Raw genomic sequence first — 26,070 nt, forward strand, 5'->3', positions numbered from 1 at the left:
GGGTTAACAAATAAAAGGCAGAATGTGCATCCACCTCTTAATCCGTTGCTAGCAGCCAGCAACTTAGTATATTGGCCTTTCTCACCTCCGCAATCCACATCTTGGTCCTGTTAAAGTGCACACATCGTCAGAGGTCATTAGCGTCGTCCTCCCTGGCCGGGCACGCTGGGTGGAACAACACAAACCACACTGAAGGATGGACCGGTGGGTGAGAAAAGGCAGTAGTACTACTTGTTTATCCTGGTGAGGAGGGGGTTGGACAGCCAGGAAGCTAAGGTGACAAGGAGATCATTCATGGGAGGGAGTGGAAAGACTGCACCTGAAGGGTGACGCTACTGTGGAGGAAAGACAGGCCGGACTGGAAGTGATCAGCTGAAACTATTCAACCACACATCCACCCAAGACAAGACCAGACCGAGTAGTATTTCAGGATTTGTCCACGTGTTTTTCTTTTCTTTCCTGTTTTTTTTTTTTTTTTTTTTTTTTTTTTGCAGAGGTAAGTTTTGCAATCAGGACCTTTTGTTTGCACTCACTACAAATGAACCCGGAGCGCATCCATTTTTTAATCCACTCAATGATTTGAGCTTTATTTATATTTATTCTAATGATGATTCTCTACAGAGCCGCTTACACCACAGGCTGAAAGTAGAAACGCATTTGTGCAGTTCCGCACATGCAAAAGTATTCATAACGAAAGAGTGTTTCATTGCTACAGCACTGTGCAAAAGTCTTGCACCACCCCTTATTTCTTCATATTTGGCGAGGACAGTGGGAAACAGTTGCAGTGATTTTTGCATTAAGGCTACATGCAAACACACATACAAATCCAGCAGCAAAAAACTGAATTCTAACGAATTTGAAAGTCAATATTTGTTATGAGCACCTTTATTCTTTGACACAGCCCGAACCCTTTTTGGCAGCTTTCTTGTTATTTCTTTAGTCTTCAGAAATATCTCTCCAGGCTTCTTGAAAGACATTCAAAGCTCTTCTTTTATATTCTCTGTCGAGATCCCACACTGCTTCAGTTTTATTGAGGTCTGGGCTCTGTGGTCAGTCAGTGACTGATTGTGTATCACAGTGTGTTTCTCTATATGGCATTGATTTTACTCCATAATGTATCAAAAAAATCTGACAGGACTTTTCTGTGTTCAGAATGATTTGTTTTGATGAGATTTCCAACACCACACATAACTCCAAAACCCATGACAGAGCCTCCACCCTGTTTCACAGATGGCTGTAGACACTCAGTGTTGGACTCTCCTGTCCTCCTTTGTACACAGTGATGACGATTTGAACCAAGAAATCTGTATTTATCACTCTGTCACCCCTGTTGACACTGATCTTCAGTCCACTTCTTGTACCACAGCCTTTCCTCCACTTCCCTTCTTAAATAATGGCTTCTTCACAGCCGCCTTCCGCTGAGATCATTCCCGATGAGGCTTCAGTGGACGGTAGATGGATTAACTGCAGGGTCAGATACATCTCTGCGTCAGGTTTTTGCTAGATTATCTATTTCTTGGGAACATTACTTTCAGATACTGTTTATTTGTTGTAAAAAATATTTTTTTTAGGGCTGACACTTCTTGTTTTGTCCTTTACGTGTTCAGTTTTATCAAATTTCTTTAAAGCTCTGGACACCACGCAGAGAAATACTAAATTTTCAGCTCTTTTGGAATAACTTTGTTGGTGCAAAAAATACAATGTTAACACAGGCTGTTAAACTGTGTTATCTTTGGGATTTTTCATCGAGACAACTGAAATCTGTTTTAGTAACAAAAGCTTTTAACAAAGTGCCAAAAGACACAAATTAAAACTGGTTCTTTGTTCAAGAGCATTTTAAAACGTTATAAGAAAGTCTGGAATCAAAACTTAAAGAAATGAGTGTTGGCTTTAAACTTCGCACATTACTGGATGCAAGAATTTAAAAATGTGAAACATCTTTTAGATCAAACAATGAGAAGTTCAGTGAAACACCATCTATTCCGGCACTTTTATTCATAAGCACTTCACAGTGAAGTGAGCCAGTGACAGAAGTGGAATCGTAAATGTTGAATGGAAGGAAGGAGTTCCTGCCTGATGTGTTGTACAGTTGCATATTGACCTCTCTGTAAACAGCCCACTGACTGAGGTTATCAGCCTCCTGCGAGCTCCACGTGGAATTCCTCTGAACCAGAGCGACGCAGGAGGTGCAGCAGGCTGCAAGACTTGTCACTTTGAAATGTACATTAGCTTTTCACTTAAACATCTAAACCGCTGACACGAAACAAAAGCATTATTTAAGTTCAGACGGCGCCATTCAAGTTAAAAAAACAAACAACGGATTTGACAGAAAGACTCAGTGAACACATGACGCAGAGATAAAGTCTGAATGGTGTTTGCTTTAATTTCTTTTTTAAAATCACCCTAAAATAGCGAAATATCTGATTCAAAATGTCATCAACAAATTTCTGTTTTACATTCTTTACACTTCAGGTGAAGCGCTCGTTTATGAGAGCAATACTGGAAGACCGTATCTAAAGAGAGGTTGTGCGAAATGCACTGAAATAAAAGCACATTGAGTGAAAACCGTTCTGGAATGGTTAGAAATTCGGACAATTCGATTCTCATTTTCACTGACTTGTTTTATTACCGAGCGATGAGGCATTGTTGGTGTTAAGCACTTCTCAGTGTTCGTTTTAAACTCGCAGCCACTACCTGAAGGCACACTTTTTGTTACACACAAACCAGGCCGAAACCTTGAGGCAGACAGTGAAAGTGTAATTACAGATCCAAAAAATGAGGCCGTCAGAGATAAGATCCTCTGTCTACATGGAGTAGGTGGTGGTAGGGGAGGAGACGGTACCCCTGTCTTCACAGCACTTTGTTGGGCTTCACCTAGATGTCCATTTCAAACTGTGCGTCATCACCTTTGAAAAGAAAAATAAGTAAACAATAAATGTAGGGTGGAGATGGATGATGATTTGTAGGCTTCATTGCTGTATTGCTTGCATGGGTTCTACATCATAATGCAGAAAATAGATGGATGGACTTTAAGTGCAACATCCATCCTGTGATGTGTGTATAGGTGTGAACATACCAGCAGCGCTACTGTTCGGAGCAGCGGTGTTGTTGTTCAGTAGTTCTCCATTTTGAGTCTTCTTGCTGGTGTCCTTGGAGGCAGGGCTGGTCACTCCTGGAATGACTGGCAGGTTGGCAGGAGGGGTCCTGGCCAACGGAGAACTGCGACAGTCCAGCAGGAACTTGCGTTCGTAGATGATCCTGGTACCTTTTGTGTTCGTAGGTGGGAAAAATGAAGGATGATTATCAGATGCGCAGCATTGAGAGATCAAACAGAGCACTGAGGCCACACTCGCACTGACTGGGATCAGCTGCTTCATCAAATTCCTGTATTTTAACTTGACCTGTGTGCCACGATAGACGTGATTACAATATGAAAACAGGCATTTCTTCAAAATCTTGCTGTCTGTACCTGATCTTCACGCAGTAACTAGAAGGACGTTGCAGCATATATGTGGCAATGTTATTACTAATTATGCTGCTGCTCTCTTACGGCTGTTGTTATGATCTGTAACGCTTCAGCTGTTGTATATTATGTATACTGTCGCACAATGAGCCAGTCTGAATGAACACAACACACACACACTCCTTGGCAGTGATGTGATGGCTTCCAGTTGTGATAACGAACCAACTGACTTACTTTCTGATTTAACGCAACTAAACTTGAAGAAAAGCTTCGTGACGAAAAGCTTTGTGAACAGCAAAGTGTACAGTTAATAAACACAGTTTTAACATTTGGTGCAAAAGGAACATGTGCCCTTTTTAAGGCAGTATGTTATATTTGCACATTCGCCTAACAAGTTCTCTATTTTCAGGACTGCCCAAATCATCAACATGACAGCTTCAGGTCATTCAACCAGATTCCTTACAGCTACACAGAAATCTGACCACATTACCCAGTACTGAAAACCCTTCATTGGCTTCCAGTACAATATAGAATTGCTTTTTAAATCCTTCTGTTATCTCACAAATCTCTCACCGGCTCATGCCCTGCTCATCTGGTGCAGATCTTGTAACTATTCCCAGAGTCAGACCTCAGTCTGAGGTTGCTCTCATTACTGGGGTCCTGCTCTTTGGAACAAGTTGCCTGCTGATCTGAGATCAACTACAACTGTGCACATATTCAGAATCCTCTTTATTTACCTGGGCTTACACTTAACAGGTGCTGTTGTTTTGTTTATGCTGTTTTCACTGCCATAAAGCCTCATAAACCTGCACAGGTATGATTGTGTCTTCTTTTTTTCAGCAAATGATTTATTTAATCTTGCTGTCTGCTGCTATCAGACTCTTTAACTCATCCACTTGAGTCAGATCCACATGTACTGAACCAGACTAAACATAGCTCACTGCACGCTGTCACTTTTTGTACACCACAACGTATGCTTGCACACCACCTGTGTGCTTACAATACCTGTAATATGCCAGAAACATTAGTGCTAATACCTTATTTTATATGAAGTGTAGAAATATATATATAATAATATCTTTGTTAACCACATTGAGGTTACATGTAATGAAATGTGCTATATTAAAAAAAAACGTTTTTGCTAAATATGCTACCTGCATTGATATAAATATATTTTTACTATACTATTCTTTATAATCTCCCTTAAAAGAAATGTGTCCTGACCAATTAAGGGAATACATCACAATATGAAAATAAATCATCGCAGCAGTTTGATACTGGTTTTTAAAAATAGTTATATCCGTTTAATAATGACCCAGTGTTACTTTTATAAGGTAGTTATTAACACTGTGACGCACAAAACCCTGGAAAAAGGATGAAGTGACACCTTTTAGTGTAATTACACAGTGTTACTCTAACCTTTAGATTACCTTTACTGAGTTAAACCTCGTGTCTGCAGCAGGTTTAGGTGGACAGCCCTCAGAAGCAGGGACCTCTAGAGGAATTTAAATGATCTCTACAGTAAACCAAAGGTGGAGCAGCTCTGCTGGCTGACCGTGTGACAGCAGTGCGTAGAAACCAAACTTTAGACTGCAGCTAAGCTACAGACAGACTCTCACTATCTTAATTAAGACCGTCATGTCTAAACAACCTGTTCCTTCATTACTTCAGAGTCCGCATTTCTTTGCATTTCCTCTTTTCAAGTAAACACTTGCTCGCTAGCTTTAGCGGTTAGCTTAGCAGAGCTACAGCAGACCTCATGGAGTTAGCCTAAGCTGCAGACAGAGAGAACGGCTCCAAAGTGGATAAGAGTACAAGTCATGTGTGTCCGGGAGTCAGAGCAGATCTCCTCGGCACTCTTGAATGAATATGACAAATAGCAACACTGCGTACCGCCGGGGGTCGTGCTGAACAGAGTCCCTCCCGGGGTGGTGGAGTAGTCGTGGGGCATGTGCTCCGCGTCGTTGATCGTCACCCTCCTGATCGACGGGATGGCCTTAGCGGTGGTCTTCTGGCAATCGGTGGACATCTTCTCCCAACTACAATAAACTAATACTAACTAACTAATTAACATCAAACAAGCACAAAGTCTTGGTTTTATAAAGCCACGCCGAGCCGGGGTTTCGGGTATGGCTTTGACTCAACTAAATGACTACTGTCGGATAAATAAAAATAAATACCTCGTTTTCATAAGTGCAAACAGTGGAAGGCTGGACCTAAAACAGTCACATTACATCAAGCACTCACACACACGAACTAGTGTCCAGGATCTTTGTTTAAAAGGACCTGAGCACACGTTCCTCCGCTCTCACTCTGCCTGCCTCAACATGCACACAAAACAACACAGCAGGCTGCAGGAGAGAAGGCTCCAGAGGTGCACAAAAAACAGCCAACTGCGCCCCCTGCTGGCACTAAAGGACTGCGCACTCTGCGATGTTCAAAACTTCACCGGCTGTAACTGTCATAATAAAAACAACATAATAAGACGTTTTGTTTTTTTGTTTTTGTTTTTTAAAAAAAGGTGTTTTTTCAAAACAAGTCGAACAGCATTATTTACAGACAATAGACACATTAATAAGATGATAACATACATACTGTCCTGTGCAATTCCTGGGTCAGCACTCGTTTCTTTTTCGCTTCTCTTCTATATTTTGCTTGAAAAAATGGAAATACGTGTACTGATTTATTGAAACACGTGCAAACATGCATGGAAATGTTTTATATGAGACTAAAATAGATGTTGCGCAGTTCTGATGAGCTAATGAGCGTGAAAATCAATAAAGCGGTCTTCAGGAATAGATGCCCAAAGTAAATAATAATAATGGGAGTCACCTTGTTTGTGAAAAAATACTATTATTCCTGCAAAATTGTTTCTTTGCTAAGTTGCGGGATTGAAGGACAATTCCGAAGTAAATGCATTTTTTCTTATTTTTTAATGAGAAGAAAAGGTGTTAGCAGATGATTCCACAACCGAGAAGCCTTAAAATTTAAACCTTTAGCTTAAAGGTTTGAGGAACCTAAGATCAGGAAGTTGCAGAACCGATCCTCTACAAGCCTCAAACGTGACCATCAAATGTCAAAATCAACTCTAATACATACTGGGAGATTTTAAAACATATGTGATGTGTCACAAAAAGAGAAAAAAAAAGATTTATAAAATTGTTTCCACAAGCCGGTGTAAGTGTTGCTTCCATTTGTTCGTTTACTTTACTTCCTCTGTGGCGTTTCAAATGAGCATCTTCCCTTCCTCCCTTTTTTTTGTTCTTTGTAAAGGTCCAGCAAGTCAAGATCATCTTCATACAGCATGCACAGCTACACACCTGAAATTTCAGCATGTTTATAAAACTGACTTGTGATGACTGTCATGGATGACGTGCCACACAGAAAATCACACACAATATACACAAAGACATTTCATTTCTTTATTAATTTTGTAAATGTTGAGCTGGTGTACAGAGTAAATTGTCAGTAGATGTCTTCGGATTTGATTGGATTAAAAGGCTTTTACATATTTTAAATCCATGATTGACTCTCCATAACAATAAAAAAGCAGACAAAACAAGTTAAAATACCCACAAGAACCCTATTTATCCCCATTTTGCAGGCATTACCCAGAACTCAACAGTCTCTTGGTAGCTACAGCTGTATGATGCTAAAAGTACATCCATAACATAACTAGAATCCCAGTTGACAAGTAAGGGTGCATAGCATTCTAAATAAATATATATATTTATATATATATTTTCATATATCTCATATATATAGCCTTTTATGTTAAAAACATTTTCTGTGCATGTGCGCAGTTGCATTCCTTAGTATTGAGTAATATGCTATTGCATTAATAATGTCTTCAATCCATTCTAAAGGAATATACATGTGTTCTCTAGTTTTTGCAACAGTTAATATTTTTGCATGAACTTGGTGCATGGCATCATCTCAGTAGTCCCTCAGTGCAGTGCTTTTTTTCTGATGTAACCTCGACTCTCTCTCGCTCTCACTTAGTCGGACTCCCGTCTGACCACGTCCAAACGGTCACCACGTGGAAGTCTTAAGATTGGCTCAGTCTCATATTTGGTAAAAGGGCATAAAAATGTCAGGGGGTGGGCTGTGTTGAGGGAAAATGCATGTCCTCTTGAAGACTAGCCTTCGAAGCCACCAAGCCTCCCCCATAACTCCGTCTATCTTCTTTAACCAGTTCCCATCTGGCTCTGAGCCTGACATCAGCAGAAAACAATCTAAACATATGAGCCCTTAAAGAGCAAATCATATGCTGTGATTGATATAAGGGGGCACAACTTTTTTTTTTTTTTTTTTTACATCTGACCTTTATTAAGCTAATAAAATAACAATAATACCTCATGAAGGGATATTTGTTAACATGTCAAAAAAGATTTTTTTTAAAAATTCGAGGCTTTGCTCTTTAAAATCTACCACCATCTGTGCATGTTTGTGATGAAATGAGAATGAAGTCATATTTATGATAATCAACAGCAGACATTGAGCTGAAACAATAGAGTGAATACCCTATTATCTACTGAAGTATAGAGCCAACACGGATGACTACGTCATAACAAGACTCACAGTATACCAAGACTTTACATTCATCATCTCATGGCTGTGAGAAGCCATACTAAACACTTATTTATGGGTGCTTATTGCAACATTTTTGTGACTTACATATTTGTCTATAATAAAAGCATTCAATGTCTGACGCAACATTTGAAAGAAATGCATGTATTGGTTATTGATATAATGTGAGATGGCACACTTATTGAGGTAAATAAACCTTTAAAAATATGTGATTTAGAATTACACATATAGTCTTTGTCCATTTGCAATATTACTTCCTGTGATATTATCACAACTTTAACTTGTCCCAATATCCAGGACTGAGTATGTGATATTTAAATCACACCACGCGCTCACACACTCGCACACACGCAAAACACACTCAGGATTTCTTTCAAGGTGCATATGAATGTTATTAAGGTTTAAAAACAGGCTGAACACACCTACATTCCCAGATGAGTAACAAAAACAAACAGCGGGCACTTTGCAGATGCAATGGCTGGCATGGAGCCACACCAGTATACTTAAAGTTTTCTTTTCTAGAGAGGCAAAAGGATAAAATGCAGGACGCTAATGTACTGACATCATTTCTGAGTAAAGTGAGAAGTAGAATAAAGCTGAAAGTTCAGGAAGAACGCAAGCTGTGATCCTAAAATCCTCCCTCCTCTGTCACTCTCTCGCTCACACACACACACACACACATACACACACACATGAATAATCCTTTCCATTTAAAGCAGTTATTGCTTCTACTTCTGGAGTACAGTTAAGACAGCAAATCGTGACAAGAAGACTAAAGAAAGGAGCGGAACAAGAGACATGCTTCTGGACGGGTCAGGCTCACAGTTACGGGTCAGTATTACAGTTTCTCATCACAGTGATTGGTGACTGTCTTTGCTACACACTGAAGAACCGCCAAGGAGACAAACATCGAAGCTCAACATGTCCTCGACCCTAAACGCAACGCACATCGCTTCATCCAGTAAAACTAGTGCTACATGATTCCGTTTCAGCTACTTTACCCTCATCGAGTGACATCTTCTGGTGGCTGTGAGATGGTCTGTAAGCGCACCTCGTGGGGTGGTGTCATATACTGTGCGATGAGGTCAAACAGACGCAGCTACTGTACGAGCTGAAGGTGGGATCCCGCATCCCAGTGGAAGGTGGATGGGACTGCTACATCTACTCTGAGAGGCTGACTGTAGAGGCTAGGGGATGAGAGATGGAGGTTGGGTGATAAGCAGAGGTATCGGGATTTTAGCTCAGACATTAACACAAACCTCATGAGGATACAGCACAGTGGGGACAAGAAAAAGGCAGAGGAGTAGGATGAAAGAGCAGGTTAATCTCTTGTGATAATCTTTCACTTGTACATATATATCTCTTTACCTTCCTCTCCACAAGGCAAGCCACTTTGATCAAAGTTTGGCGGGGCAGGTTCCTGCTGTAAACCCGCCTCCCAAAGCTGAAAAATCCCCACGGTACAGGAAATGACTTAAAGAACATCTTCCTCTACAGTCGGACATGTGGAACGGAAACAATGAAAGCGCGTGAAAATCACAACGAAACATCCGGACACACACACACGCACATACACACGCAAATCCAACGATTTAAAACAGGCAGAGCGACACAACGGTATGTTCTTTTACCCACAAAGATCTCAAGATATAGAATAATAATATATAGATTCTGAGCAAATGAAACCAAACAAGAAAAAAAAAAACAGGGAGGAATTTCTCATGTACCTGAAACAGCAGCATCAGTTGCATCGCATAGGGATCTAGTAACAGAAACAACACGCGTAACACACAGTCACGTAAGAGCATTTTAGTGCATACAATATTATGTACACAACACTGATATCCTGGGGCGATAATTGTAGCTTTACTGGACTTAGAGACCACTCGGCCAGGTGTGAAACTAGTTTGTGGTGCTGATTGAGTGCAGCATGGAGGAGGAGGGGGTAACAGTTGCCTAGAGATGACGTAATTCTCAGTATTTTAGTGTCTCTTTTTCTTAAGTTAAACTCTTCACCACTGGGTTAGAAAATGGGCCGGTGGTAGCCTACATTGCATGCCCGTCCCATTAAGCGGTGTCTCCTCCCCATCCCGCCCCACCCTTTTAACCCGCCCCTGCATTCCCTCGGTATTTGTAGTTAAACACAGGCCATGCGGCAGCAGTCACTCATGCTGATACAGATAACAGGAAGCACGTTTTGGTTGCTAGTTTCTTTTTTTTTTTGTTGTTTTTGATTTTTTTTGTCTGTCTGGTTTTTGTTTTATACGAAATCATGCTTCTAGCCTAGTAGTAGATATTTTTTTCCCACCATTTCTTTAAAAAAAAAAAAAAGTAATAAAAACTACAAGAAAATCTGTATCCTTTTTCTTCTGGTGCGTGCTGATAGTTGCCATAGCCACCGTGGTTGTCTTTGAGTTGGTTTCTCTTCATTTCCATCCGTTTGCCTTCTGATGTGTGGTCTTCCTCCCGTCAGCTGCTGCTGGTCATGTGTTCATGTAGGATGGTTTTGGTGAAGGGGTTGAATCCTGCGGAGAACTCTGAGGAGAGAGAGAGAACTGCAGTGATTTACAAGCCTCTCGATCGTCCTGCTACCGTGCAACACAGGTGGCATGCAAACAGCAACAAGCCAGTGCTAATGTGAGTGCCTTTGAATCCTGGTTATGCTACTATACTGCTTTATAGTGACTGAACGTTTTTCAGTTCCCTTCAGCTGATCCTCGTAACGTTCAAAGACTCAAGTTCTGCCAAAGATTTACACGCAAATGGGGGCCAGCAGTGGTTTAACATTCAGCAGCGAGTCACTGGAAATATCAACAAGCTCAGGAATGTCATGGCATTTACGTTAGTGAGGGCAAGACACACACACGCACGTACGCACGCACACGCACACACATTATAGTGGCTCCATTTCTCCACACAAGATGCCTTACAGCTTTGACCTTGGGCGCTGTCATTTTACGATCTCTCTTCACTGAGTGCACATTGCACCAGCCTTTTTACGGTGTTTCTTATGGACAATTTTATATATATATATCATAGAAAGAACAGACTTGATAGGAAATTTTTAATTATTCATACATTTTACTTCATACTCTGATGTAAATACGGCAAAGTGTTTGTCAGGAGATCATTCCTATGGTTTATTTAAGCTAAACTCAAGAGGTAAAAAACAAATAGAAAAAAGATGACATTAAAAAGCATTATTGGATCATCAGTCATTAATATATCGATTAATTCCAAACACTAACTGTTTCTAGATAGTTCATACACTCACCGGCCACTTTATTAGATAGTGTTAGCACAAATATCTAATGAACCAATCACATGGCAGGAATTCATGTAGGCAAGGTTGCTAAAACCTAATGAATTTCAAACTGAGGATTAGAATGAGGAAGAAAGTTGATTTAAGTGACTTTGAACGTAGCATGGTTATTCATGCCAGATGTGCTGGACTGAGTTCTTCAGCAACTGCTGATCTTCCCATTCAAACATGTGCAACGTTTACAAAGTATGCTTGAAAAAATGTTAGGTTCTCTGTGTGAAAATGTTTTGTTGATGCCAGAGGTCAGAGGAGAATGGCCAGACTGTTTCAAGTTCATCAGTTGTCTACAGTGTCTCAAATAACCACTCGTTACAACCGAGATACACAGAAGAGCATCTCTGAACACACAACATGTCAAACCTCAAAGCGGGTGGACTACAGCAGCAGAAGACCCCTCTGGGTGCTGTAGTTTTTAGTTACTGTCAGTTAAAAACAGAAAAGTGATTCGCATTGGCTCTCTAGAGTCTAACAATAGAAGTTTGGAAAAATTTCTTGATTTCTGCAGCAGGATTTGAATGGCAGGGTAAAAATTTGGTGTAAACTCCATGAAAACATAGATACATCTTGCCTTGTATCAATGGATCACAGTTGCTGCTGGTGGTGTAATGATGGGGGACATTTTCTTGGCACGCATTGGGCCCCATAGTATCAAATGCATTAATTAAATGCCACATCCTACCACAGTATTGTTTCTGACCATTTCCATCCCTTTATGATCACAAGGTATCCATCTTCTAAAGGCTGATAATAACAAAGCTCAGTGGAGCAGGAGATTCACATCATGGCTGAGCAATTAACAAATCTGCAGCAACTGTGAGATGCTGTCATGTCAATATGGACCAAAATCTCTGAGAAATGTTTCCAGGATCTTGTTGAATCTGTGCCCCAAAGAATTAAGGCAGTTCAGAAGGCAAAAGGGGGCCCGAGCCAGTATTAGCAAGGTGTACCTACCAAAGTATCCGGTGAGTGTACATCACCTGGATTTGTACTAACTAAAACTCCAAATCTAAATCGATTGCAGTTTGTATTAGACACAGCAGACATTTGCAAGAGCTACCAAATCATTTTTCAAGCATTTAGAGTTTTCCTGACAGCACTTTTTTTCCCCTAATGCACACACACACAAAAATTACATCTGTATCTTTTTCCTTTTTATATGCGTTCATGTGTGTCATTTATATTTGAACTATTAAAGATTTAGGTGTCATTTAGCTGCGCCAGCGTCACACCATATGTCATAACATTAGTAATTATTGAATTAAATGTACATTCAGATGCATTTAATCCAGACAGACTGGATTAAATGGTGTTGTTCACAGGTCAGAGGAAGCACTGTGGGTCAGTCCCCTACCTGCGGGGACGCAGCACTCAGTCTGCCTCACTGCTTAACTCTCCGCAGACTGGCACATTTCACTATCTGAGCACCTTTCTTCACATCCACAGTATCGGGCTACATCAGAGGGTGGGGGAGGGGGTTGACCGCAGAAGAGGTGCGAGGATTTAGAATAAGTTGGATGACAGGAGCAGAACAAGAGGTTGAGGTAATATTAGTAAGGGAGGGTAAAACAAAGGAGAGAGAGAGAGAGAGAGAGAAACAAACCCACAGAGGAGGCAGACAGTGTCACACGAAAAAAACGAGGGCATACAAACAGGGAGCACAAGACAGGAAGTGAAACAGAAATGTGAGGGACAAAAGAGGAAATAAAAAGAGGAAAAAAAGGAAGTAATAATGTATAAACAGTCAAGCAAGGACAGAAGTGGTGGGTGGCAGATGGAAAGCCAGGTGGTGGTTCAGAGTAATGTCAGATAAAATTTGCAAAGAACTTTTTGAAAAGCGTTCTTAAGCTTCAAATGGATGGGCTAGGCCACATAACACAGCAGTTTCAGGAAATTTCACACAATCACAACAACCCTGTTAATCTCTGCGTCTGGTGTATTGAACCTCAACTTACTCAATGCAATTAATATTTGACCTCAACTTGGTTTTTGACTGATTAAGGCACACTTTCACAGTTAAAGGACTATGAACCTTATTCAGTTGCTCAGTGAGATAACTGACAGGGAGAAAGAAACACTGCAAGGAACCACTATAAGTTCATTCACTCATTAATGTGCAAGAACCCCCCCCCCCCCCCCCCCCCCCGATGAACTGCATTTGTGGTTTAGTGATGACCAAAACAGTGAAACGCTCATGAACTGATCTACTGTGAGCCTCTTAAAAAATCAGAGCACCTGAGCAGAGTGGATCCAGTTGTTCTCTTACATGCAGATAATGAGCATGAGAGCGAAGTATATGGGTGGAGATTAATGTTATGGGAAGTCAGCAATCAGGCAATTAATCAAATACACGTCCCTCTGTCTTCTGTTGCAATTTAGTCCTGACACATAGTGGAAAATGCCTAACCTTTATTTTCCAAGATCACAAACAAACTTGTGCTTATGCAGGTTAAGTTGCACAAGGACCGTTGGGGGATGCCTGGGAATCCACAGTGAGATGAAACGTTAAAACTTACTGCAGCACAGACCCCAGATACTACATGGATTTAAATGAAACAGGGTATGTATCATCTGATCTAATTCAGAGCATTTAGGCTTTGCAGGCTGGCCGCACACCCGAGGTCATCACGGAAGCTCCAGGCGAGACAGAGAGCTTCGTCTGCAGATCAGAAGCCCACCTTGCTGCTGTCCCGACCCAAGACGGCGTAGCTCATGAACTGCTCAGCATCGGCGTCCAGCTCGTTGGCGTCCTGCAGCGAGCCTTCCACGCTCACCTCCTGAAACCCCTCCTCACCTGATCCCTTCCCTCTGCGCACCACCTTGCGCACGATCTATCGCAGACACACGCGCACACAATCGCACACAGAAGGGTGGGAGAGAGTGATGGGCGAGAGCAGAGAGTGTGGAAAAGGCAGTGAAAAAGACTGGATCGGTGAAATATGCTGGGGGAAAACAAAGCGTGGATTTTGCAGTGTCATGTGCGATGAACAACTTTGTCATGATTATTAGTTTAATAATCGTTCCGTAAAAAGATCCGTGAAAGTGTTGTGATGATAAAACACGATAAAAAAGTGAAAACGGAGACATTCGTGTTCATGGACGCAATTTAAATGGCTGACCTTTTTTGTGACAATGTTTCCATGTTCATCCGTGAAATGTTCCTCGCTCACTTGCTCCCCAGGAAGATCTTCAACCTCATCACCCTGAGGACAGAGAAAAGCTTTTTTGTAACCATAAACGTTTTGAACTGTGGCAATAAAGGCAGTTAAAACAGCCGTTGCTGCAGCGCTGTTTGCATGGCAGATAGGTGAGGAGCGGGTGAGGTTGCTTGTGAGAGAGAAAGTAAATCTAACAGTGGGGATCTTATCACTTATAGTTACAATTGATGAGGTTCATTACTACACAACAGTGTTACAGCCCCCTGTAATAGCAGCATGTCTTTAGAGCTATTTATAAGTTCAAAGAAATTCCTGAAGCCGGACGCTCGGCCTAAGAACGAGTGAAGGTCGAGCATGTGGAGGCCTGTATGAAACTCTAAAATTGATCTTTATCTCAATTTATATCACACATGAAACTAAATAATAATTAAAAAAAGAAGTGACAAACCTAAAGGGTGCAAGTCCAAAGCTACAGCTTATGTAACACCTACCCATAATAAAACAATCAACGTGTAAGGAAAAGTAAATCAACTACATCTTTAACCTCAGATTTAAATACAAAGTCACCAAAAAAGAAGAAACAACCAACTATTCATGTCAAATCCAGCTATATATGAACTATTTGTATCTAGAGCATCAGTTATCATACAGAATAATTATGTTATTTCTATACAACTTTTAAGCAGTTTCAGTATGCTGTGCACTTTAGGTTTAATCTGTGTAACAGATACACAATGAAATTTCATACTGGCTCCGGCCTTGGATTTTTCAGAAACATAATATCCTTTTCATTTGTATTTATTATCCCTCATTTTAAAAGCTTTCTGGATATTAAGGGAAATTTATCTATTATATGCTTTGTACATAATTTCAATTATATCATAATCCACCAAATCTCAGTGTGATTTTCAGTGTACTTAACAGAATAAATAAAAAATGTGCTGTTTTATAGAGTTTGAGATACAATAAGAAGGAAATGGCAAAGAGCCAATGAGAACTTTTTATAGAACTGGAGTCCAAACTTGTTGAGCTGAAGACAATCTATTTATAGTATATCTATAAAAGCAGAAGATATATTTAGTTGCATCCTCAGTCATTTGATATTGTCATAGAAACAAACAAACATTGATGAAATCCCATCATTGTATGCCACGATTACTTGTGTCCATAATGCTGCACCTTCCCACTCCTCTCAGTAAAACCAGTCAAATAACTCACCACAAACCTATCCTGTATCACTTTCAACTTTTCTTAAATACACTGCATCATCCAAGAGTTCAGCAGCAGTGATTCCCCCCTGCTCTTTCATTTCTTTTTTCTCTCTTCTGCCACTAAGATCCTTTCTTCAAATTCGTGGATCTCAGTTTTGTTGTACCTTAAGAATGACTCTACGGCGGACGATTCTGGTGGTGACGTTCTCCTCTTCGTCGGGTACTCCCTCGATTTCACCAAGCTCGTGGTCCAGCTGAGTGTGTATGTAGGTGAGCACCGACCGCACCGAGCCACTGGCTATGTGGAGGACATTCTGACAGCTGATCACCAGGAACGCCAGCAGCACGAAGCTAAAGAGGAGTTCGGTAACTAGGGCCCACATTGCCCCACTTTGATCCCCAGTAAATCAACACGGTTGGCACAGAGCAACGCACGACTGCAGCCTCAGTCCCGTAGCTGGTGGTGACTCCTGCTTCTCACACTTCTCTTAGCTAAGGGAGAAGGTAACAGCTGCAGCCCTCTTTTGTCACTGGTTCAGCCAAACTGGTGTTTTCATTTCATTTCTGCCCTCCGTTTGCTGGGGCCGTGGGCCCTTTTCTCCCCACGTCTCTTTCTCCTTCCTAGCGTCGAGTCACAACTATCCAGTCAAAGACACCAGATCCAACCAAAAGCAATCTTGGGAGGCTTCTATTCCCACCTCCCTCACTTTTTGACCATGTGATCTGTGAGCTTTAAATACCTCCATCAGAACGGCTCTGTGCGCTGTGGTAAGAACACTAAGAAACTTCTCACACATGCTCTAACTACAGCCTACACAACAAATTTCTCCTAAAACAATCATAGAATCTATTATGCAGCTGCCACCGCCTCCAAATTACGCTAAATGTGCTTTTTGGGTATCATTATGACCCACAAGAGGCATGAAGCCCACAAAGGCTCTGAAAGGCTCTATTTTTGTTCTCTCACAGTCTCACAGCTGAGATTGTCCCATACAGTGTGATGTGTCTGTGTTGTGCCAGAAAGTTAACATGTGGGAATGACTGGGGTTGGGATCGTGTAACGCGGGTTGACGAGTGAGAGCGCTTTCTATATTTGGCTGGACACGCTGTTTGTGCCCAAATTGGGCCTAAGACCACTGTGTGTGTTCTTGGCTGTGTGTTTACGTTTGCTGTATGATTCCAGGATCGACATAACATAATTCTGATTAGTGAGGTTTTAAATGGTGACTTCTAGAAGAGGAAGTATGAAAGCAACCGCTTGTGTGTATAACACTGTAATGATTTTGCTGTATCACACTGTTTCTCCCAGGTTTACCTCTGCTGGAGCAGTTCGCCTTTTTTGTTTACACCACAAGAATTTGCTAAATGCAGTTTAACTATAAATACGGTTGTTCATTAATTTGGTTCAGACTAAAATGTTTGCCAGACATGGTAAAAGGAGTAATCCTACTCACTGTGACCACTTTAAATTTGCACGGGTGGTTTAACGTGCTCACCTGGCCCTTCAGGCGGACATCATCCCAGGCCCTCAGCTCTGGTACCCTGTGTGGAAAGCCCAAACCCTTCTCAAATGGTTGGGTACCTCTGAAGTGCCCCCTTAAGATCTCAGAGTGCCCCATGTCCCTCACAGGCTGAAGCAAGGCCTCCTGGGACATTCGGGAAGGGTCTCCATCCACAGCGTTACGCACTGATGACATCATGGTTTCCATGGTTTGCCTGGGTTTAGACTGATTGCCCACCCAAGCCTGAGTAGGGTCAGTGACAGGGATCCATCCCGGGCCTGTCTGCTCCTGCAGGTAAGAAAGGAAAGATCCTCCACCACCACCATTTCCCCCATTGCCTGACCTGAAAGGAGATCAATGAATTCATTAGGAGGTGGTACATCATAAATATTTACTGATAGTGTTTTATAGCCCCAGGTTATATGACGTCACACCAACTGAGAGGCATACAGAGCTCGTACTCACCTGTCTCCATTCCGATCTGCAGCACTGCTCAGACCAGTTGACTCACTCAACCGAGCATACACCCTTTGCTGTCCTGCAACAAGAGAAAGCCCTTCCTCTGAGCCCATCCCGCCTCCTCCTCCTCCTCCAGTTCCATCACCACCAGTCGTGCTTGTGACGGCTGATGCCTCTGAACTCGCCTCTGACCCCTGACCATTGTTCAGCCCGTTAAGATTGATCCCAGCGATGGTACCCCCGAGCGAAGCTGGTGTGGTGGTGCTGAGCGAGTCAACGCCCATCTCTGAATCGTCTTCGGGCAGCTCAATGGAGCCACTCAGCACCCCACCCCCTCCGCTGGCTGCGCTGGCCTGACTGGCCGGCCGACCTAGACTTCCATACGGCAGCCCCAGCAGACCCTCCGAATCGTCAGCATTGCTGCATTCCAGCGAGGAGTCCTCCACAGCCACCAAGGAAGGGCTGTTGCCTGAGGGCCACACCTGTACATCAGACATCTCCATCAGGGTGTCTTCTTCTGTGGTGGCAATAGGTGCACAGTCCAGGCTGGAGACCTCCTGCCAGTAAGGCTCAGCACCCAGCGGGGAGGGCAGGCTGTACTGCATGGAAGCTGGTGAGAGAAGCTCTTCCTGCGGCAGCCCATAACCTGGAGCGAGACAGAGAGAGGCACACTGACACCCGGCCCCCCGCCTCGCTCCCCACCTCACCCCCCACAGCATCAGGACCCTGGGAGGGGGGGTAAGTTCCCCTGGCCAGTAGCTGGGCATTTAGGGGAGGAGTAGAGGAGGCTGAAGGGACAAATGGGAAAGGAGTGGGGATGGAGGGAGTGGAGGGCCAAGACAATAAGAGCTAGAATAAAGGTGCAAGGAGCTAAGGTCATGAGAGCAAGGGCAGCTTTTAGAAGAGAGGCTGTCAAGCTCAATCAGCCAGCGCTGACAGTAGCAGAGCAGCAGCGGTAGCAGCAGCAGACACAGCCAGCTGAACCAGTAGGCTGAGACTGGGGTTCGAGGCCGGCAGTGGCTGATGCTGCTCTGCTGGCTGCCACCTGCAGGGAGACGGAGAGGGATTATTGACACCTGTCCAGCAGGGACACACAAACACACACCCACTCTGTCTCACACCCACACCAGCACTCACATACGCTCACACTCGTATATGCATGCACTCAAACCCACTCAGAAACAGGCAGGTTAATACCGGTGTCAGGCTGGATGGCATGCTCGCAGGCAATCGCATTTTCTCGCATACACGCACGCATTCTTCACACAGCTGCTCTCTCACTGACTCATACTGTTTTTACAGTGCATTCAATATAACACAACTATGTAAAGATAAAACATAGTAGTATTCAAATTTATGCAAACAAATTACAACAGACTTCAATTTTCTTCTGCTAGGAAAGCCACAATGTTGCTGCCTCAAACAAATTTCAAGTGCAAATATATAATTTAGTAAAACTTTGTGTTAGTAATGAGCTGCGGACTCAGGTCACTCCTACAGCCGTCTTCTGAACAACCTTCGATAAAATATGTTTTTTTTTCTTTTTCTTTCTTTCTTATGAAACCAGACCTGGCACAACTGAGTACAATGTCCCAGAAAGCATTAAAAAATATTGCAGTAGTAACTTCATGTAACATGCTAAAAATGAAAGAAAATCTAGATGAAGACTACACCTAAGGCTATTTTGCGAATATTAACATTTATATTTTCTAACCTGATTATACTAAATTTGTAAAGAGTGATAAACCTTTACAACATAAATATGTGAACAAATTGAAAAAAATGGTAATGCAGGTAAAGCAAAACATGAGTATCAGTATGACTGACCACTAAAGGACATACTATCCATATGCAGTACATAGATTACAGGAAGCAGAGGAAATGATTCTCCTTAATGTTTGACTCAGAGAGAGCGAGAGAGAGAGAGAGAGAGAGAGAGACCATGCGTATGTACTGTACAGTGGTAAGAAAGCTGCAGAGTGCAGGCTGCTGTAACTTGATTCATGGCCAGCAGTAGAGTACTGCTGAGAGTGCAGGCGATATTTGAGACACCAAGCCATCGAAAAGACCCTTGTCCTACTTTCTTTTTCACATCCCAACTGCTTTCAGTTATGTACAGTTGATGATAAACTCTGACTTCTAGTTTGTGATGTAGTTCTTTGACTTATGAAGATTTAGTCTAAACCAGATACAGAACATCTATACACTGCAGGCGTTTGATTTTCACTTGCAATCAAATTTATAGTACTTCAGTGCTACTGTACAAGATTCAAACAATCATTTGGTGTTTATTTAGGTCCCACAAGATACCAGGGCATCTGCTTTAAGAGGTTTAAAGTTTAGAGGCTTCAATTATATTCACTTTTAGTCTTCAAATGCATATATGATTGCCTGATGCCTGAATATATGATTATTAGAATTAAGATCTAATGACAAAGAACTCAAAACCAAATCAACCAAATAAACATGACTATCTATCTAGCTATCTATCTATCTATCAGGATATTTTGTGTTTGTGCTTTGTGGTAAGACCAAAAAGGAGGAAATAAGAATGTGAATTTGTAACTAACTGAGTTTGTCATCCCTCTCACTTTGTGGCAGTAGATTTGTAAATAACGAGAAAAGAAAGAGATCTGGGGAGAAAATTTGAAATAATAAAAAGTGTGAAATATGGAAAATGTGTCTGACAGATGTATGTACAGAAACATATATATATATATATATATATATATATATATATATAAATAAACGATACAATTTTTGCCCAGTAAACGGGCACATATATGTATGTGGAAGCCACGAAACATTTAAAAAACACGTAGAGATGCTCACACCGATACACGCACACATACACACATAGAGACATATAGACTTCACAGTAATCAATGAGCACATTTAGAAACAGTTGGAGAACAAATTCAAACTGAACATCTCAAAACTCACAGAGACATCAAAGATAGATAGTTGCACAACATAAGATGGACACGGTTTACGTAGAATTAGCGACACACAAAACGATCACAGCATTCATACATGAACAGCAGACACAGTTCACAAAAAAAGGTCTGTGGCCTTTCTGTATCCCCTTTTAAGACAGATCATTGAGGAGTAACAGAGACAGACTGTAGTCATTCTCAGTATACATGCCATGCAAAGACACATGTCTGTTTGTCAGGCAACGTTAGGCACTGATGCAGCATTTGAAGCTTTATCTCCAACAGTCCAGTCTCAGAGCGGGCCCTCCATGCAAACACGAGGGAGATGAGCAATGAGCGAAGTCTTGTTCACATGCCGACATGCAGGAGAGCAGGGGAAAAAAGGGATGGGAAAGGAGGGAAAGGAAGGAGTGGGAAACAGAGAAGAGCAGCAAGAGAGGAAGAGGAATATAAAACAGGGTGATGAACACAGACAGAAACAGTGAGAGAGAGTGAGGGTCACCTCCCCCCTCCCAGTGGGTGCTGAGTACACAGTCTGTGTGAGGGGTATCTGTCACAGAGTGGACACTTAAGAAAGGTGGGGTTTTCAAGAGTCAGGAAAAAAAGAAAAAAAAGAAAAATGCATTTGTCGCAAAAAATAAAAGCTTAAGATGTGGGTCAGAGGTCAACATGAGGTCAGAGTTCGGAGAGGAAGTGAGAAGGAGGAAGAGTGGGGCGGCTAGGCTGCAGATGACCAGAGAAAAACAAAGAGAGGGACAGAGTCACAGGGAATGAATCAGGGCTCCCAAAAGCACATTCGGTGCACCAACGCTACCTCTAAAGACTCAAACTAAGTCCCATGCAGACACAGGCAGACAGAGGTCTAAAGGAAAAGGGGTTACTCTAGTATGATCAAGTGTATGCTTTGTTTAGTAACCTGGAGTCGCTTTTGAATAAACCTTTGCTTGCTTTTTATTTCAAGTTTGAAGGAATATTTTCTGCAAACACAGTACTTTAAAAAATAGAAATCGCGTTTGTTTTTGTGGTGATGGGGAGTCTATAGCGGACCTGATTTTAAATAATCACTGACATGTTTCAATATCCATGAATTTCCTTCCCTTTCTGTCCAAAGTGTCAGATGAGAAGATTGATGCCACACATTTCTGCAGTTAAAAAGCAGCTGGTTAGCTCAGCTTAGCATAAACGTGGAGAAAAAAGTGAGGTATAGTTAGCTTCTGTCCAGATGTGAAAGCAGTTCATTAGTGTCTTTTTTTTTTTTTTAACTTTGTCCAAAGTTTATAGGTCTACGCTGTGGTTTTACTGAGGTTACCTGGTTAAAAATAAAGCCAGGGTTGCTAGCTGCTTCTTCCAGTCTCTTCTCCCTTCATGCTAAGCTAAGCTAACATGCAATGAGACATTATCTTCTCATCTAACTTCTGTGAATAAAGTAAAAGCTGAAAATAATTATGTGCGCATTGTTCTTTATTTTTCACCACAATATTTTTAAATACTCTTTTCTTTTTTTTTTGTTGCTAGTTTTTACTTTTGCTAGTTTCACTCTTATTCACTGAAAAGTCATGCTGGGTGCCTCACTCTATTGATGTGACTTTAGTAAATACTGAACTAGATCGTAAATCATAAACCTCTTGATTCTTTTTTTTCCACTGTAAAATAAGTCAAGTAAACAATATCCAGTTTTTGAAATCCGCCAAGTCAAAGCAGGAACGACCTTTGGGAGGCAAATAGCCAAAAAGACAGACAGACAGACAGAAGAGACAGATACAAAGTTATCAGATTCACTGCAGCTGTGATCTGAGCGTCTCCCTTTTCACGCTTTAGCCATCATGGTCACATCCGTATGCATTGTTACATCTCTCTTTATTGCTCCAGTTTTCACGGAGAGGACCTATCACCTGTCCGACTAACTCATCATCTGCACTCGAGGCAGAGAGGAGGAGCCAGTCCAGGAAGACGGGGAGCTCACAGCAGGCCAGATGTGAAAATGGAATCAATAAGATGTAGGGTATGCACGTGTGAAGGAAACCATGAGGAAAAGACTGAGGTCTGACAGTTGGTAAGAAGGCCAAATGTGCGAGGCTTTACTTGTGATCTACATGGACTCATCATGTATGACAAGGTGTTTTTATAGAGAATATGTCATGCTAAATGACAACACATTTTATAGAATTTTTTTTATGATGCATAAAATTATTGTGAATTAGAATTGGAATTAAGCTCAGAACATCTTAACTACCAAACAAGCAAGAAAAAGACTAAACTCTGAGGATAGGAGAATGGAATAACTGAACCAATACACCATTAACCCCCTGAAGTATACCATTTAATTAAGGTTTCCTAGGTACTTCACTGCATTTCTATATTACCCTTTTTACAGTAGGAGTGTCCTGAGTCCCTCTGTGTGTTGCTGAGGTAAAATCCTGCAAAGGTTTGAGGCAGCTTTAAAACACAAGAGCATCACAGAGATTAAATAAGAAGGACATTGGGACAACAGAGTCATTTAGAGGGAAACAAACTTGACTTCATCTTCTGGGGAGTTTGGGGAAAGAGGTGCATGTTTATTGGAAAAGTGGCTGGAGATCAAGGAAATGGGACAGAAATGAGACCAGGCCATGGGATCTGGGGAGGGCGCTTACCATTGGTCATACCAGGGGACAGATGGTCTCTCTCGCTGTGTCGACGTCTGTTGACATCACGGGATCCTTGTCTCACAGGCTGAGGTGGCTGGCCCTCCAACATGTTGATGATGTCCATGCGGTCAATGCTCTTCAGAGCTGTGTACAAACTCTCCACTGCAGTGAAAAAAAGGAGTCACCGGCATGCATGGAAGAAAGAAGAAGAGGGGTGGGTTTCTAGAAATCATAAAAGTGTAGCTTTGAGTGAAGTGAAATGGCAAATGTCTACAGCAAATTTAGATTTACTGACTCTTTGCCCTCTTGCCCTCGAGAGTGGCCCACAGGTTGAGCAGTGCGGAGCTCTGCTCCAGCAGTGAGTTTGGATTCTCCACACGAATCTTGTTAATGTCATCCACACTCAGCTGAAGCTCACGTGCCAACTCTGTTTAGAAAGTGACAGAAGGAAGATCAAGAAAGCAGGAGAAATATTTATATAATTTGGCGTATGAGTCACGCCGATGAGGCGTACACAGAAGAGAAGGAACAGTCTCTGTAAAATAGCCACGGCTCTTGGCAGAGAAAATAATTAGTTTCATTGGCTGGGCACCATGTGTTAACTTTGTTTAATCAGCAGCATGCTAGCAAACTTGTCAGACATAAGATAAACACGGATGGTTTACCGCACATAAAACAGATCCACTCACCAGCCCAGCTCAGTCCCAACTGTTCTGCAATTACAGCCATCTTCAGCTCTGTCCTTTCCATAGCACTCATTGATGCTGCAGAAAACATAAATATAAAGCTGAGATGCTTAATGATTCTAGGCAGGCTGGAAATTAAGTGCTATGATAAGACATAATGAAGCCATCATCATGTATTATACATTATTCCCTAGAAGGTAGACAGATCTAGTTACATAAAGAAGTGAGAGTGAGAGACTCGTACCCATTGCAGGCTCATTTAGAGCACTGTATCTTTCTCTTAAAGCCAGCGGGGTGAGAGTTCGCCTTCGGTCTTCACTCCCAACAATCTGAAAGAAAACATCAATGCAGTCGGAAATCTCGGAAGAAATGTGAACAAATACATTGAAGTTGTCTTTTAAAGCTTTACCTTGATACATGGAGGCATAGCGATGTTGAGGTTGCAGAGCACATGCTGGCTGTCTTCATACTTGGTGGATTTGCGAAGGAAAGACAAAAATCCAGTGGGCTCTTTACTACTGTCCCTCACCTTAGACGCAGAGGTTAAAGGTTAAAAAAAATATATGACAGATGCATGAGTAGAGAAAGACCTAATGGAGTAACAAAGAAAATAAAACTGAAGACAAGTCAAAAGGCAACACCTTAACAGAGACAGGAAGTCGATTATCTCTGAAGGCCTGGAAGCTAAAGCAGCGAGGCTGTTGGGTGGCCTTCCTCACCGGAACAAGATTCCCTGAACACTCCAGGTGAAGTGGCATTCCTTCCATAACCTGTAATCACAGAGGCATTAACACATGTACAAAGAAGTAATCCAATAAGCACAACATGGCCCAAGAACTCGATTGTCCTGTGTAAGAAGGTCTCTGAACTGACCTCTATGTCCCTGCTGCGAGCCACCTCTGTGAAGTTCTCATGCTGCTCCAGAGTTTTATCCATCTTGTCATCAGTCATGCAGTAGCAGCGCAAACGGCCCTCGCGTAGCTCATTCATTTTTGCAAACACCACAAACTTGGCCATGTAAGGTACGGCCGACAGCTCCCTGTACAGCAGGTTGGCAAAGGACACAGCCTCGGCTGTCCGAGGACAGTCTGCGAGCCAGAATCTGGGAGAAAACGATCACGTTCAGTCACATGCATCTGTTCTTTGTCTCTTTATAATCACAGCCAAGCTGCTTACTGCAGTGGTTGTAGATGGCAAAGAATTTGAATAATCTTTCTTTTTTCTGTGTTATGATGACAAATATAATTTCACTGCACATGCTGCTATTTGAACTTACCGTGCAGAAACATTGGTTGTGAAACTGGCACATTCACTAGCATAGATAAGCTTAGTAGTGCCAGTAATGTCCTCCCATTGAGCTGGGGCTGTACCACCTGGGAGTCACAGAGAATGAGAGAGAGCACACCGAGTGATCAGCAGTCATAAAGAGTAAGTCTAGTGATGGCAGCATTTTAAACCAAGTATTTTAACCAAGCCTGACTATCAGCTGCATACACAAATCTTTCTTTGCTTTGGAAGTAAACTGCTGACATTGACACAAACACCCACGTGACAGCTGTGGCATGGAGTACCTATGACAGAGCAGAGAAGACGCAGACTGGTAGTATCACCCTCCCCAGAGTCTCGAGGGCTCTCCCTCCAAGATGGAGGCAGGGGAATACGTAGGCCGATTGGTCGGTGAAACTTGCGCCTCCGAGGCTCCACCGTGACTACGGGGCTAAAGTTTGCTTGGTTACCGAGAAGCTTTGCAACCAGCTCATCTGGAACTGGCTGAGCCTGAGGTTGGGAGTCGATGATGGCAAAAGGGAGCACGCAACAGGGGGCACGGTTTTGATGAAAGGGAGATTAAATGAAAATAAATAAATATGAAGAAAGATTTTAAAAAAAGATCAGGATGCCATGTGTAATGAGTTGATTGTAGGTGGATGATGAGACAACAGAAGTGGATAACAGAAAGGACAACCAAGTGGGGAAAATTAAAGATGATGAGAAAGAGAGAGAAAGAGAAATAAGGCCGCAGTGAACAAACTACTTCAACACAGAAACAATACATCTGAAAACCAAATAGTAACACAAACTGGTTGCATGACTTTACAAGTATATTTTTTATTGTAAAATG

At 42.1% G+C, this 26,070-nt stretch overlaps 2 protein-coding genes across 20 annotated transcripts in view; both read right to left on the bottom strand.

Annotated features, from left to right (window-relative positions):
- Positions 1-2,358: 2,358 nt before the first annotated feature.
- On the bottom strand, positions 2,359-5,808 carry LOC147317433 (eukaryotic translation initiation factor 4E-binding protein 1-like). Of its 2 annotated transcripts, XM_086314351.1 has the most exons (4): positions 5,644-5,806; positions 5,357-5,526; positions 3,077-3,265; positions 2,359-2,906 (listed from the first exon to the last, which is right to left on the bottom strand). In XM_086314351.1, exons 2-4 carry the CDS (start codon positions 5,490-5,492, stop codon positions 2,875-2,877), a joined length of 357 nt encoding a protein of 118 aa, XP_086170477.1. In that variant the 5' UTR covers positions 5,493-5,526; positions 5,644-5,806; the 3' UTR covers positions 2,359-2,874. The 2 variants fall into 2 exon arrangements, with proteins under 2 accessions (XP_086170477.1, XP_086170476.1); XM_086314350.1 differs by having other exon boundaries at positions 5,357-5,808.
- A 1,063-nt stretch (positions 5,809-6,871) lies between these two features.
- ank1a (ankyrin 1, erythrocytic a) overlaps positions 6,872-26,070 on the bottom strand; it is an 87,101-nt gene continuing 67,902 nt past the window's right edge. For 12 of the 18 annotated variants that reach the window (XM_086314363.1, XM_086314362.1, XM_086314359.1 and 9 more), the window contains 15 exons: positions 25,523-25,727; positions 25,228-25,324; positions 24,825-25,053; positions 24,593-24,721; positions 24,361-24,480; positions 24,196-24,280; positions 23,955-24,029; positions 23,561-23,692; positions 23,272-23,427; positions 17,709-18,348; positions 17,238-17,586; positions 14,492-14,575; positions 14,051-14,203; positions 12,727-12,825; positions 6,872-10,590 (listed from right to left, as the gene is read on the bottom strand). In XM_086314363.1, the coding sequence (XP_086170489.1) occupies positions 12,754-12,825; positions 14,051-14,203; positions 14,492-14,575; positions 17,238-17,586; positions 17,709-18,348; positions 23,272-23,427; positions 23,561-23,692; positions 23,955-24,029; positions 24,196-24,280; positions 24,361-24,480; positions 24,593-24,721; positions 24,825-25,053; positions 25,228-25,324; positions 25,523-25,727 (2,526 nt within the window). In that variant the 3' untranslated portion in view covers positions 6,872-10,590; positions 12,727-12,753. Of the gene's footprint in view, positions 10,591-12,726; positions 12,826-14,050; positions 14,204-14,491; positions 14,576-15,905; positions 16,499-17,237; positions 17,587-17,708; positions 18,349-23,271; positions 23,428-23,560; positions 23,693-23,954; positions 24,030-24,195; positions 24,281-24,360; positions 24,481-24,592; positions 24,722-24,824; positions 25,054-25,227; positions 25,325-25,522; positions 25,728-26,070 lie in introns of those variants that run through there. The other 6 variants (XM_086314355.1, XM_086314370.1, XM_086314364.1 and 3 more) reach the window with 6 other exon arrangements.

The sequence above is a fragment of the Aulonocara sp. 'chitande type north' Nkhata Bay genome, linkage group LG12 (assembly GCF_057382095.1).
Source record: "Aulonocara sp. 'chitande type north' Nkhata Bay isolate Kocher_YH1m ecotype deep benthic linkage group LG12, A_spYH_male_GT1.1, whole genome shotgun sequence".
Classification (NCBI taxonomy): domain Eukaryota; kingdom Metazoa; phylum Chordata; class Actinopteri; order Cichliformes; family Cichlidae; genus Aulonocara; species Aulonocara sp. 'chitande type north' Nkhata Bay.

Bases quoted from the DNA above. Each gene is read 5' to 3' on its own strand.
- LOC147317433 (XM_086314350.1), bottom strand. From the start codon at position 5,492: ATGTCCACCGATTGCCAGAAGACCACCGCTAAGGCCATCCCGTCGATC. The intron at 3,266-5,356 runs GTACGCAGTGTT...CGAACACAAAAG, and splicing joins GTTCAGCACGACCCCCGGCG to GTACCAGGATCATCTACGAA. The intron at 2,907-3,076 runs GTATGTTCACAC...TTCTTTTCAAAG, and splicing joins TCCGAACAGTAGCGCTGCTG to GTGATGACGCACAGTTTGAA.